Source organism: Tachypleus tridentatus, chromosome 4 (genome assembly GCF_004210375.1).
Source record: "Tachypleus tridentatus isolate NWPU-2018 chromosome 4, ASM421037v1, whole genome shotgun sequence".
NCBI classification, from domain to species: domain Eukaryota; kingdom Metazoa; phylum Arthropoda; class Merostomata; order Xiphosura; family Limulidae; genus Tachypleus; species Tachypleus tridentatus.
In genome coordinates, this window is record NC_134828.1 from 55,271,791 (window position 1) to 55,287,938 (window position 16,148).

The following is a 16,148-nucleotide window of genomic DNA, read 5'->3' on the forward strand; positions in this document are numbered from 1 at the left end:
AAGTTAAGAATGATATCTTAAACCTTTTTTTTTTAGATAAGATAATTTTTCCTAAACCAATATGTTTTTATACTCTATTTCTCTTGTCTTACGAATCTTTTATAATTTTCTAACAAAATTCTTGGACAGTAATAGCGTTTATTTAAGCTATTTCAATTGTGTAGTTGATATTTGATATCATTCTTGGTGGCATATGATGTAAAATACATTCTTTCAAAATTTTGTTTCATGGTTATTCAAGAACCAGAAGATGTTCATTAATACTACAAGAAACTCAGACTTGAATACGAACAAAACGATAATCCAGATTGCAAGCAACACCGAAATGTCAAAGAAAATACCGATGAGCAACACAGAAAACATCAGGCTCAGATAACATCGACAAAAATACTCAAAAAATTAGCATTAACCTTGATTGTTGAAGACATTAAAATATCAAAGACTTTTCTGAGTAATGGTCACATAAAAATAATAAGTTGAGTTCTGACTAAGTATGTCAAACGTCCTCGATCAGCGCAAGTCATCGATGATAATTAAAAACCACATTCGGTCTTTATAACTTGGATACACTGAAAGGTCCAAGACAGCTCTATTACTGGTTATACGGAAAGACCAGAGTCAATACTAGCTACGATTACATCAAGAGTAGAACCAATAATGACGATTAACTAAATGAAAAAACAAACAAACAGATTTCAAAGAATATGGAAAAAAGATAGTAATTACTGAATTTGAATTAAATATATATTCATGCACATTCTTGACTACCGACATCACTGAAAAGCAAATGCTTGTTAAAACATCACTAACTGCTGGTTGCAATGAAATGCCAGGGTTAAATAACTAACGAAAATATGTAAAACTATTTTTGTTGTCTTCGTAACTTTTGTTTTTGCTTACTTTACAGATGGGAGAACTTTCTCATGAAAACCTTGTACGTTTCATAGGAATGTGCGTTGAGGAACCAAACTATGTTATTCTCACAGAACTTTGTATTCGAGGAAGTCTTCGGGTAGGTGTAGTTTCTTTACATCCATTCACAAAGTAAATTAACTCTAGTTTCTGAATACATTATTGTGGTTGATGTTATCAAATCAATGAAAACTTAAATCAAGTAATGAAGCAAGACTAACTATTGAAAGATGTTTAATTATACTTATTCATTGTTAAAAATTATGATGTGCAAATCTTGCTTAATCAACTTTTGTTTCAGAATAAGAATCAACTTCTGTTAAAGGTTCAAAGTTACCTTTCTTTTCTGCCTAACGAACCAAATGTTTCTAGGTTTCATATTAAACTCTCTTTTTGGAACAAGTAATAATAAAGTTAAAGAATCAAAATTATATTTCTTCTCTGCTTATTTTTTCTCCTTTCTCTGGAGAACATTTATGTATTGCCTGAGTCTATTTCTTCCCCTTTCCTAAGCCCAATCTGGAGTTTGATTCTGTGCGGTGACTTTGTTTTTGTTTGTTTTTTAATGTCGGACAAAACTACACGAGAGCTATCTACGCTAGCCGTCCCTATTTAGCAGTGCAAGATTAGTGGAAAAGCAGCGAGTCATCACCACCCGCCGCCAACTCTTGTAATACTCTTTTACAAGCGAATAGAGGGATTAACCGTGAACTTTTAACTCCCCCACGGCTGAAAGAACGAGCATGTTTGGTGCGACGAAGATCCGAGCCCACGACTCTCAGATTACAATTCAAGAGCGCCCTAACTACCTGGTCGTGCCGTGTGCGGTGGCCCAGGGTTGCTTTTCTATAAGGCCCCCGCTAGTACAGCGGTAAGTCTACGGATTTACAACGCTAAAATCAGGGGTTCGATTCCACTTGGTGGGCTCGGTAGATAGCTCGATGTGGCTTTGCTAAAAGAAAACACACACTTTTTTATAAAAAAGATAAACCCTATTACTATAATATGGTAATTGTAAATGGGTTTTGCCTAATGGCAATTTTATCTTTTATATTTTAGTTATGTTCGCACGCAAAGAAAATATGAATGTTTGATAGAATGAAAATAATAAAAAATAATAGCCAATTTAACTACAATTTAATGAAATAAATAGAAAAAAATTCAAAACTAAGGTAGCATAAATAACACTTTTAAAATGTTTTATGCAGGTCGATAACTTAAATTATATATATAGTCTTCTCATAAATACATTATAATAACGAAACCTTTGGTCTAATATTTTACTAATGAGAATTTAAGAATTACAGGAAATTAGGAAGAAACATATAGCACAAATTAAAAACATTAACGAATTAAGTAAACTAATACCGATATTATGATATGTCTTAATGATATAAAATCCCTAACCTACGCAGAGGAAAAAAAGTCACACATCAGACATAAAAAAATTGGTTAACGACAATAATCAGTGCACCCAATCCTTACTTCACTATCCTCAACAAGCATAGCCTTGTTGGATCCACTGAGCCTTCCCATCTACTATTCGTTATTGTTAACACTTGAAGCTGATTTATTATATTACGGGAGAGACAGGGAGCTACTGTTCACCTTTTGAACATACTGAAAACACAAATAAAGTCATTCTGTAGGAAGAGTAACTTATGAGTTAGCAAAGATCAAGTCATACAGTAAAAAATCATTTAAATTTGACTAATAGTAAAAGTATACACGTAAAGAAACATCCACCTAAGTCGAGCTAACAATAAGCAATCTGTTTGAAGAAACATTTACAAAAAATCTCTTCTCGATAAATATTAGCACGATGACAAAAACAAGAGAAATTAAAAAGGAAAAGTTAAATTTAAGAGAAAATTCAGATCTTATGAAAAAAGGAAAAAAACAAAAACTTTGTACTTTTAATTATGTACCAGACGTGTTATTCATAAATGTAATTTTTCTATCTCGTAATTTAGAAAAAAAACTATAAAAATTGGCTTGATTGTTTAACAGATATTTCTTCATTTCTCTAAACTCGAAATGTGTCAGTATTCTGCCTTCTTTTCAATACATGTGATGCGTAGAATTAGATATATCAGAATTCAGTAACGTGTTTTTGGTTTTTAATAGTTTTCTTTCTTGCGAAACACCCCAAGACTTTTTATGGCCAAACCTGGACACTTCTCTTTCATAATAGGAAACAGGACTTCTGAAGATTGGTATCCTATTCTATCAGTCATGCCGTGTAATTCGATTACATAAAAATTTTGTTGAGAGATACTTTCTAGAGCTTTTCCAACGGCACAGCAGTATGTCGGCGGACTTAATATGCTAGCATTGCTAGTAACCGGGTTTCGATACCCGTAGTTGGCAGAGTAAAAATAACCCATTGTGTAGCTTTCTGCTTAATTACTAATAAATAATCAATAATTTCCATGATAATGCCGGCTTTTTTCACATATGTATTACTGTATTCAAACTCTTAATACTTTCATTTTGTTTTGATAAAAAATGTTGGTGAAAGTTCTGAAGAGTTCTTCCTGGACACAAGCTAGAAGGAAGTATCAAACTTGCTTATTCTCTCACATACATGTGTTATTTACTGCATGAAACTTTAAATGTAAAAACACTATAGGAACACAATATTAATAAACAGATAGTTTTATACAAGATATTATACTGATCTTGAAAGTCTTTAACTGTTATAGTAAAAAAAAAATACTAGTGGACCGATTATATAATTGCTTTTTTTTCTGCATTCAGACTCTTTATATAAATTGATCGTAAAATAAGTTGCTTCAGTTTAAAGTGATATTTCTATTTCCTATTTCGCTGATTATCTGCATCTTGAGACCAGAAACTTTGAGGAGTTTCAACAGAAGCATTTCTTAGCGACTGAACAGAATTTCAAACTAGCATAGAACTAATACCATCCTTTTCCAGGTAAAAACAAAACTGTGTTCTATATATGCACCTATGGTAGTGGAAAAGTTAAATGGTTATCACGATTACATTCAAATACGAAGTTAACTGCACGTTATAAGAACTATGTTTCAGGTCCCTTGCTGCACTTTCAAATATTCTCCCTTCATCAATCTGGGCTCGGCCCTCCATAACCAGGTGAGTAGGGCGCTCCACTTGGTTATGGACTCAAATCCCCGTAAACATGTTCGCCCTTTCAGCCGTGAGGGCGTTATAATTTACGGACAATCCCACTATTCGTTGGTTAAAGAGTAGCATTAGAGTTTCCGGTGCTTTTCTTCTAGCCTTAAACTGCTAAATTAGAGATGGTTAGTGCAGATAGCCCTTATTTAGCTTTGCGCGAAATTCAAAACAAACCAATATAAATTGATCTGTGTTTAGTCTATTGATTATAATTATTCACTCTTGATATCACACTTTCTATCATTACCAGCTTCTACAAAGATAAATATTTGCAAACGTATTTCATAACCTTTTAAAACTAATTTTACGAAAAGGAGTCTACTGGGGTTTCATTGCACGACTTTTAAAGTTATTTGGATGTATAGGACTACTATAATTTTGGATTATTTGATCAAATATCATATGGAAATGGACATTGGTTTCGAAGAGGGGGTGGAAGTTTGTGAGCGTTCATCTCCATCATCAAAATCTTGTTTATTATCCTATTAAAGAAGTCAGAAGATGAGTTTCACCATGAAGTTCGGTTTCGTATCTACAGCCTCCACTTTACGTATGAAGATATTTCTCTGGATTAGAGTACAGTTTGAGAGTTTATTTGGATCCTAAAGGCTCTGCTGTACGAACTTTTGGTATCCGTGCAGAGAACTGACGTGTCTCTCTTTTTAAATGTTGTGGGCTTTAATATTTTGTCAATAGGCAATATAATTAATGAATATTTATTTTTGAAGTATATATATATATATATATATGTTACATATTCCATCATATGTGGGCGGACTGTTATTGTTTCAGTAGAAGTATAGTGACATGTCAATAAGAACCGCCTGAGTTGAAAACTGCATGATTATATTTTCTTAAATGTTAGATTATTAAAATTAAAAAAGGAAGGATAAATTTGGACCATCTTGTATATTATCCATATTCTTATACTCAAATACAATTAAAGTAATTCTATATTAAGTGGTATGACTGATGCTGATAATTTGACTTTTTCAAGGATATGTTGGAGAACGATGCCATGAATATCGATTGGACATTTCGATATTCAATGATCAGTGATGTCCTAGAGGTACGTTTACTTCACTTTGAATCATAAGTGTAACAATCTTTTAAAAGTTTAGCATTGACGGTGCTGTTAAGTTATATGTCGAGTTTACATTATTATTGTATTATATTATTAGAGAGCTGATTACGTCGTAAGTGCTATAAAATCATATACTACATCTTCTTATACTTTGAAATATAAACAAATAATAGTGAAAACTTTTAAATGTAAGCAATATTTAGTGTAATCAAGAAAAGACAGAAAAATACAAATAATTAAAATAGAAACATATGTATTTAAAAAAACGAACTTAAAGCTTATGAATTCTCTCATTGTTGTTGCTTTCATCTTAGATACTGAATTATTGAAGGAGGATGGTTGGTTGCGTTTTTATTAATATGCCTACTAATTGTTTCATAAACCAACTTCACTTAATAGTACTAGAAGGGTGAGTTATGTAACTAACTTCTGATGTTTTACAGGGTATGAAATATATTCACGACAGCTCACTTGAATATCACGGTCGCCTGAAGTCAACCAACTGTGTGATTCACGGACGTTTTATTGTGAAAATCACTGACTATGGCCTAAAGTATGTACATGAACAGATTGACGTAGATACTAAAACAAATCCACGTAAGTATCATACAGAGATTTGTTACTACGTGTTGGACAACGATTAGGGCATAAGAGACAAAAAGGCTTCTTAAAACATAAAAGTTGAATGACAACTTTACGTCTTCTTTAATATATATAATTTTGTTTTTAAAAATAATTCAATGGAATCGCTTGCATTAAAGGTAAACAGATTTGTAATTGTTGAATAAAGAAATGTATAAAGTTTTTAACGTTTGAGCTAATTTTTATATCAAGTATACATTCTAATGCAATAATATTCAAATATAGAACTGTTAGTTCTATACAAAATCACTTTTTAACGTTTATTATAATTATAAACTTTCAAAAAGATGCTTAGAGTTGTAATTGGATATACTCCCAACAAGTCGAATCCATGTTTTAACAATATCGTGATTTATGGAATAAATTCAACTCCACTAATAGATCTTGAATGTTGAGTATGAGCATATTCTAGAATACCGTGTGTAATATTGTTCTGGTACACTATGTTATACAGGTTTTTCTTAACACTGCAACCCTCTTCGAATCTATTGCTTTTTGCTTCTTTGAATTAATTGAGGAAGCTCAATTTCTTACTGTATATTTTGTCAAAATTATTTCGCTGTTCCGAGTATCACAATTATCTTTATAACTCTGAAATATATGTATATAATATATCTATATACATTTCTTTCAAGGTGCTAAACCAAACACTGTTAATAATGCTTCCCTCTTTCAAGGATCTCTCTTTTGGATGGCTCCTGAACACCTTAGGGAACCTTTTCCAACGAAAACGGGTTCAAAAAAGGGTGATATTTACAGTTTTGCCATTATACTTCAGGAAATAATTACTCGATCAGGACCATTCGAATCAGTAGAAAGACATGGGCGCAACAGTATTATAATAGATCCTGAAGGTTAGTTATTCGTATTACTAATACCATTTGCCACAAAAACAACAAAAAACGCAGAGACAAACTTAACATAATTTGAAATGACATTTAATGCAAGTGATATAAGTATAAAGAAATATTATTTTTAACTAGAAATTTTGGACCGTGTCAGAATGGGAACAACGCCACCATATCGCCCGGAAATTGCTTATGATGAATGTTCAGCTGAACTAATGGACTTGGTTCGCGCATGTTGGTCGGAGCTACCAGGATGTAGGCCTAGCTTCGCAGATATTAAAGTCCAATTCAAGAAAATCACCAAGTATGTATAAAGATGAATGAAATACAAAAGAAAAAGAAAAGAAACATATTGGCTTTGTTGTGTATTAGGGAACGTTTCTGTAAAACGTGCATGTGACTAAACTATTGCTCATGACAATAGGAATATTACATTATTGTTAAATTTGGATAAGATTTTGTATACTTCTTACTTCTTAGTAGCACCTTTTAAAACTCACGTGTTTTTGAATCGAATGTCTGTGATGAGGAACAGATCATTTATTTTCTTCAAAAGAAACCCAAATTACATTTGGTGGAAAAACGAAAGTTTGTAGAGTCTTAAGCCATTTTATTAGGCTGTCCAGTTTTACACGACACTAGTAATAGTGATGTTTTGAGTATTATCTTTCATTACTTACCAGTATTAGCAAACCAAAGTGTTCGAAAAAGTTGGAATATTTGACATATTTCATAAACTCTTCTAGAATTAAAATATAATTTTTATCGATGGAGAAACATAAAGTGTCACTTAATGGATCACACGTCTCTGATACACATGAAATAACAAATAACATTTTAATACTGCAATATGAAGGTTGAAGCAGAAACCAGTTTACGTGCAACAGAAATATTAGCTTTATTTTATTTAAAAAAATGTTTAAAATATGTTATTCATGTGGTTTTTATTCATTTTAAGCCACTGTATGACATTCTAAATTAATGTAGGTTAATCAGAAACGTAATGAATATGTGTGGCGCCTGGGGGAAAAACATAATTTGGCGCCTTCACCCCAAAAAAACCCTCAACTCATTTGTTCACATAACTGCTAAGCGTCTTATGAAATATGAGATGTTAGCGTATTTTAATCAGTCTAACACTGAAAACCAAGGAATTTATCTAGTAATCAGTCTGACACTGAAAACCAAGGAATTTACCTAGTAATGATATTTCTGATGATATGTTAATATTTGATGTCAAGCATAAAAAAATATTTTAATGAACTACAGACTAAAAGGGAGAGGTTAAATTATGGGTCATCCAGTTGTTAATTTGGTGCTCCCAGGGCTCTGGTGAGGGGGCAAATGCCCTCTGCATCCCCTTCACTCAAGGTCGGATTAAGGGTTTTATTAGCCCTTATCTTTTCAACTTATAGAGGCCCTTCGAGACAGAACCTCTACATCCAATATTTTTACAATCATAGCCTTTTACAATTAACCCTTCTAATTGGTGTGTGGTACTGGAGTTCAGCACGGTAAGCCCATGCTTTAAACAGGGGTTGCCTTCACCATATCACTGAGGGTAATCGGGGTGTGTGAATAATATTATGGCATTCAGTATAATTTGTTATAAATATTATAAAATTACTTAATGATTGTATTGTAGATTTCTTATCCTCAGAGACACAGTTTAAAATGTAATCCGTAAAGAGGCTTAATAAATTATTGTTTCATTGCGCCCTCTGCTTTAGACTGCAGTTTCGTCTGTTGGAGGCTCATCAGTACGACTTGAGCCAGTAAATTAAAAAAGATACAATTAAGCTTCTTATCGTAATATGTATACAACATATACGTATTTTCGGGTCATTTTTAATTCACCACATATGGTACGACGAAATAAAGAGCACATTAACCCTGTATCACAGATTATGTTTTCAATATGAATTTCGTTGAAAAAAAATCTAATATAATAATTAGACAGTTGGCCTCTTATATAGTATCGAACAATAAACTATGTCATAATATTATTTACACACACAAAAACTGCTTTAGCTCAGTACACACACACACACGTACGTAAAATATCACCAGTATACGATGCGGAGCTTAGTTGTATTTATTAGATTAGTTGATCCAGTCTGTGCTGATGTGGCCTGGCATGGCAAAGTGTGTTAAGGCGTTCGACTCGTAATCCGCGGGTTCAAATCCCGGTCGCACCAAATATGCTTGCTCTTTTAGCCGTGGGAACGTTATAATGTGACGGTCAATCCCACTATTCGTTGGTAAAAAAGTAGCCCAAGAGTTGGCTGTGGGTGGTAATGACTATCTGCCTTCCCTCTAGTCTTACACTGCTAAATTAGGGACGGCTAGCGCAGATAGCTCTCGAGTAGCTTTGTGCGAAATTCAAAACACATTCTGCTGATGAGATTTGAATAGACAAAACTTCAGTCATGACAGAGACGACGAGTCAAAATGTGTGTTTTGCCTCTCTGTTATACATTATATTTTCAATTTTACTTTTGGTGGAAAACAAATATATAATAATATGTTCAAAACTGCTTTTCGATTTAATTTATCCTACAAAAATTGCATAGATAAAAACAGGATTAATATGTTTACAATAGCAATCTTTACCTGGAAATTAAAGAAAGTTCACCATTTAAAAAATGTAGGTTGTCATGGGAAATTCTCAGCATAAGAATTTCCAACAGAAATGCATAAAGTAAGTAAATATATCTATAAAAAAGTAATACATTTTAGTCTGAGGGATTTTTTTCCCAACTAAATATTTTACAGCTAATTTATAACATATTTGTCTAGAGTTGCCCAATGACAAACTTTTAACACGTACAAAGTTTTTTGGTGGAAGACCATTCAATTATGAGCCTTTCCTTGGAGAATGTTACTGGTACGGCTATTAATGGTGTTTACTCCAGTGGACTCATCAAGTATTTTAATATACCTTTTTTCGGGATTATTTCCTCTAAACGTTATTGATCGGTCTTAAATCATTGAGGAAATATGTTGATTTTAAATTATTAGTATCTCGAAAGATATAGTATCTTGGCCATCATAAGGCTCTAGAAATTCTGCATATTGACGAATCCACACATTTTACAAATAATACTATCTGTGTAAAATATAAAAATCGGTTTCAATAGTCGTGATGAGCAGAGCAAAGACAACTTATTGTGTACTTTTGCGCTTAACAACAAACAAACAAGGGATAATATAATGAATTTGCGGAACAAAGAAATACTTTGATTGGTGAATAAACCATTAAAAGAAAAGCCAGCCGATGCGTGAGAGAAAAGTTATTTTTGGTTTTATGTTCCTTGTCGGAAGCTATTGGAGGGTTATCTGTGCTAGTCGTTCCTAATTTTGAAATGACAGGCTGGAGGAAAGAAAGCTAGTTAACACCGTTCATAGTTAACTCGATGGTAAAATTTTACTACACCATCAAATTATAACTCTTTCTACAGCTATAAAGGCGAAAATGATTGATGTTGTGATTCGATCCCACAGTTTACTCCTTAACCACCAGATTTTGTTAAGTGTCGTTATTGATTGTAACCAGTATTCCTTTCAGTACGTAATATTATATATTCTTCATGTGATAACTTCAAAAAACTCATTTAAAAAAATAATGATTTAAATATTAATATAAAGAATATATAAATGATCGAATGTGGAGTAATGTGAATGTTCGTGGTTCGCGTTAAGTTGCTGTAACACAGGTTCCATAATTTATGAGATCACTATAAGATTGACGGTCAAGACACACTATTCGGTTTTAGTGGCGTAAGAAATGACAGTGAATATTGCTGAGAAACCACTTTTTTGTAGTCTACTAATTCAAAATTAGGGACAATTAAGCGCACGTAGTCCTTCGTGGCTTTATGAAAATGTTAGAGACAAATTTTAAAGTTTTTTTATACCATGTTAAAAATGTTATTTCAAAATAAAACGTAAAACGTAAATATACTTGATTAAGCAGCTTTGTTTCATGTACACTAAGCGTCAGATTATGTGGATTTTTGCAACACTATAAATGCTAGAGAGAGTAACTAGCACATAGAACTACTTAAACATCAGAAACTGTACTATAAAGAAATGAAGGAGTGTCTTTTTATGTAAAATGCGCGATAAATTTTATTCAAGTTGAGGACATTAAAGCTTTCAGCAAAAAGAGTTAATCAGCTTGACTTTCTGTTAGAAGTCATAAAACGAGAATGCTTTTAGTTCGATTATGTTACAGACTATCAGATGAAGCTGACGAAATTAACGTGAAACTCTATTTTGAGATAAAGACTTCAGATGTTGAAGGGGCTATAATTAAAGAAGATTTTAAATTCAGGCATACAGTCAAGTTATAAGGGAAGCGGGGTTTTTAGAAACTTCCGCTATGGCTTTCTTCACCAACAGGTCTTGAAAACTACTAGAAACAATGTATTTTAGGTATTTTAAGTCTAATATAAAATTTGCTTAGAGAGTAAAATTTGGGTAAAATCCTGGTGAAAGTGATTATTTATCAATTAGGTTTGGTGTTTTACTGCACATATAAATAAGAAATGATAAATTGGATTCCACTTTTCAAAAAAGAGAATTTTAAACGGATGAAACAAGAATTATCTGCATGAAATAAGAAAATGAGTTAATTGAAGACATTGATTAAATGTTGAGAACTTTGAAAACAAAATTTCTTAAATATTCATGATACTCATGTTCTTTTTAGAAAAACACATGGTGGCTGCAGATGAAAATATCAGGTATAAATGATAGCAATAATGAGAGGTTTGGAGGATTATGAAAGATAGAGATCGTTGGTCAAGCTGGAGATGAGGAAATGAAAACTAATTGAAAAAGGGTTCGCTGAAAATGTGAAAAGTAATATTTCTTCAAATGCGTTAACGGTTATAAATGGTATGATGGGTGTGTGATATTTGAAGGATGATATAGGAAAGTTAGTATTTAATGATTACAGGATGGCTGGGTTATTAAATTTTACATTTTTCTTCTTTTTCTTACTAATAAAGATTTAAGCAATATTCTTCGTTCTGAACAGTTGCTAGATGAAAATAAGAATAAAAAAGATTATCAGATTAATTCTGAGCTTTTAATGTTTGAGGTTAAAGAATGTTAATGCTCCAGAAACAGAACATTTACTCAGTGGTTTTCAAGGAAGTTAATAATACGATATGCAAGCCACTTTTTATTTTATAAAAATCTCTCTCTCTATATATATATATCTTCAGATATAGGGAATAGGTTGGCTCATTGAATAAGAAAAATGGCTGGAGAGGTTTATTTGTTCGAAGTTAAGAAAAAAAAGCTACACAAGTAGCCCATTTAATCACAATGAGGAATCTCGGTTTTAGGGCTTTTACTCTTTTTTTTCAGCTGATGAAGGAATGACATATAGATTGTTTAAATTTGATGACAGTATTAACGTTTTGGGTTTTGCTGGTCATGAGAATACTGCTGCTTTACAATAGGATTTGGAATATTTTTTATTTAAGTAAATAAATGGCACTCGGTGTTTGGTTATAATAAACAGAAGGTAATGTGTGTGGGATACAACTATTTGAATTGTGAGTGTAATTTTGACTGCGATAACTTTAATAGTGTTATGGAAGAAACAGACCTTTGTGTTCTGATTGCTAAGTCTCTTAAACCATCTAAGCGATGTGCTGTTGCTAGTGATAGGACAAACAGGATTTTAGATCTACTTACAAAAATGTTCCACTGTGCTCAATTTTAGTATTTATTTTTGCTTTATAAACGACATTGAATTGTTAGCAAAGGTTCAGAGGAGGACTAGGATGAAAATATTGTCATAAGGGGATACGTTAATACCTCTGAAATTATTTTATGTTGGAAAAAAGAGAAAAAGAATAGCTAGAGGTGATATAATAGAAGTGTTTGGCAACGTTAAGGTGATTGAATATGTTGATGCATCATTTTTTATTTTTATTTATTAGTCAGAATGATAAGACTAGAAGGCAAAAACTTTAAATGTGCAGGGAAGGATTCATCTTCAGCGAAGACAGCTTTATTTTTAAAACACGATGAATGTCATTTAGAATGTGCTCCTTCAAATGTGTTAAATGCAATCACTTTAAGGACGTTTAAGAGAAGGCTTGGTGAATATCTGAATGGTAAGAGCTGGATTTTAACCTCATTTTATAGAGCTGTCTGGGTCTTTGAATTGCGGATGTTGCATACTACAATTACAAGAGTTTAGAGAATTGGCTTACTTCTTTACCTACTAAGCTCATCTGGAATATTTCACTGTGTTGAAATTATAGCCAAAATATCTCTAAAACCTATCGTTAATAATATTTGTAAATTCATACAAAAATTATACTAGTTTTGAAAACAAAAGGTATATTATCTTTGTAAAGAGGCTTACAGGAAACTTTGCGTTTTTGTACGTTTTCAGAGGTGTATCCAATAAAAACTTGCTTGATAACTTGCTGGCCAGAATGGAACAATATGCCAATAACCTTGAACAGCTAGTTGAAGAGAAATCAGAGTCACTAATTGAGGAGAAGAAAAAAACAGATGAGCTTTTGTGTCAGCTCCTTCCAAGGTTAGCTCAATAATATACTAATAGTTACTGAATATTTTGGGCTATTAGTAATGCAAAACGTTTTCAGCTACTAAGATTTAAATGTTTGAAAGTTTTCATACTTGCAGTTACGGCAGAAAGTGTTCGTACCCCTGAGTTCCGAGTAAATTTTTACTCATAACTTAAAAAGTATCACGATTCGGCTAATATACGTATTGCGTATTATAGATATTATACTAACACACAGCTACATACATTTTTATGTAAATTAAACGACAAATAAACTACTTATAAACAAATAGCTAAAAATAGGAGGAGCAGAAAGTGCTCGAACATTTCAGAACGTGTGAAAAAACTGATATTCCCGTAAAAAGTTTGTTTAGTTTGGCGAATAAACTACGCTATACCATTCCAGAACGAGACACTATGTTCATAATTATTGGAATTTAGACAGCAGATATGTACTTCCGGCAATTTAGCGTCGTCGCCGTCATTATCTGCTTGGTCATCATGGCGAACAACTGTCCAATGATTTAAAAAACACCGAATTATTGTAAAATACAAGTCTTGTGTGTCTCTTTCCGGTATTGCTACACAACTTAATGTGCCGAAATCTACTGTGCAAAGCATAATTGCCAAGTTTAAGCTTACAGGATCAACTGCTAACCTCCCTCGTTCAGGACGCCCCATCAAAATTCCAGAGAGAATCAAGAGGAAGGTTCTCAGAGAAGTTAGTAGTAATCCTCGTTTAACACATAATGACATACAGAAACTGGTAAGGGAAACTGGGGTTGAAGTAAGCACCTCTACAGTTACGAACATGTTACGCTCTTCTGGGTTCAAAGCATGACGTCCTCGTAGAACTCCATATTTAAAGCCTGTTCATTTAGAAGCACGATTGAGGTATGCAAGAAAGCATGTAGATAAACACTTTACCTATTGGAAGAGTATTGTTTGGTCAGACGAGAGTAAAATCGAGCTTTTCGGCCACAATAATGTTCGCAATATCTTCCGTAAGAAGGGGGAACGAAATCTTCCAAAGAACATCATCCCTACAGTTAAACACGGAGGTAGCTCGATCATGCTATGGGTATAGCAAGAAGAGTACGTTGATATATTAGGCACTTATATCAAGAATGATGGTCGGAACTTGCGGTTTGGGCAGTCGATGGATCTTCAAGTACGACAATGACCCTAAGCACACATCGAAATATGTGCAATCCTGGTTTGCAGAGGAACCATATAAGCCTTCTGGAGTGGCCATCGCAGTCACCCGATCTCAACCCAATTGAAAACGTTTGGCATGAGTTGAAGACCAGGGCTCATCAGCGTCATCCGAAAAACTTGCAAGAGTTGGAGGCCTTCTGTGAAGAAGAATGGAAGAAAATACCAGTCGAGTACTGTCAAACGATCATGGAGGGTTATGAGGAGAGATTGCGCCGAGTAATTCCCCTGAAAGGCTACACAACTGACCATTAAAGTAGACACACGAACACTTTCTGCCCCTCCTATGTTTGGTGATTTGTTTATAAACAATGTATTTGTCGTTCAATTTACATAAAAGATTCTGTAGATATGTGTTAGTATAATATGTATCATACATTATACTTTCATTATTCTAATCGTGATACTTTTTAAGTTATGAGGAATAAACTACTCACGACTCAGGGGTACGAACACTTTCTGTCGTAACTGTAAATTGTTTTGCTCTAAAGACTATCTGGCTTCCATCTCTGGAATCTCTGATAAATTGTTATATCGTGCACAACACAGTTTAGTATTTAAAAATAGCCTAAAAATTAAAGGGTTTTCAAACTTCGAATCCCTCCCAATAAAACATATTGTTACTTTTCTTATACGTAAATATACTCTTCAAAACAAGAAACGCAAAAGGGATATTTTTGTTATTTTAAAGAGAAATATATGTAATAACGTTACAAGCTCAGAGTATGTGATGTTACACGTGTTAAGGCACTGATTGTCAAACCAAAATGACAATAAAAGTTGTGCACTTTGAAAACGGAGGAAAACATCGGTTTTTTCGCCAAAACGCATGCGTGTCCAATAAATTTGTTTGAGAGATCTGCATGTTCTGCAAGTGCAACGTGTGCAAAATCCATATAAAAGTGAAGGGTTCTCGGTTTCCATAGCTCAGTGTTAAGCCACCAACACGCAATACAGTTACGCCAATACTGACTGAAGCACAACGCAACAACGCCATTGGTCGCTTGGAAGCAGGCGAATCTCGATCAGATGTTGCCAGAGCTGTGAATGTCCACACAAGCACCATCACAAGGCTATGGAATCGTCACCAACAACATGACTGTCCACGATCTGGCAGACCTCGTGTGACCACGCCCGCACAAGATCGCAACATCCGGTTACGTAACCTTCGGGATAGGACTACCACTGCGACATCTACTGCCTCAACCATACCAGCGCTGCGTGGGATTTCCGATCAGACCGTACGAAACCGTCTACGAGATTCTTAGGCCCCATGTGCAACCCATCATGGTGAACGTCAACGACGTTTTTCAACATGACAACGCCCGTCCTCACACAGCCCGACTCACCACTGTCTTCTTGAGACACCACGACATCAACGTTCTTCACTGGCCCTCCAGATCACCAGATTTAAACCCCATTGAACATCTTTGGGACGAGTTGGACTGACGTCTGCGATGGCGACAACCTCAACCGCAGACTCTACCTCAGCTTGCAGCAGCTTTGCAGGCTAAGTGGACAGCCATTCCACAGGATATGATTCGTCATCTCATCGCTTCCATGGGCAGGAGATGCCAAGCAGTTATTGATGCTCACGGGTGGCATACTCGTTATTGACGTTGAGTAACGTTAAACTTCACCTAGTGAGCGTGGACTTCGCCTTTGCAGACTTTGCAGTGAATGTACAAAGTTTCACACATGTCATACAGAACTACCCGGAATAAAC

At 34.0% G+C, this 16,148-nt stretch overlaps 1 protein-coding gene across 1 annotated transcript in view; it reads left to right on the forward strand.

The window, feature by feature from the left end:
• The window catches only part of LOC143248127 (atrial natriuretic peptide receptor 1-like), a 69,557-nt gene that overhangs the window by 38,992 nt on the left and 14,417 nt on the right, over nt 1–16,148 (forward strand). The window contains exons 9-14 of the mRNA XM_076496559.1: nt 908–1,012; nt 5,072–5,143; nt 5,602–5,755; nt 6,478–6,654; nt 6,784–6,952; nt 13,070–13,219. Of these exons, the coding sequence (XP_076352674.1) occupies nt 908–1,012; nt 5,072–5,143; nt 5,602–5,755; nt 6,478–6,654; nt 6,784–6,952; nt 13,070–13,219 (827 nt within the window). The remainder of the gene's footprint in view (nt 1–907; nt 1,013–5,071; nt 5,144–5,601; nt 5,756–6,477; nt 6,655–6,783; nt 6,953–13,069; nt 13,220–16,148) is intronic.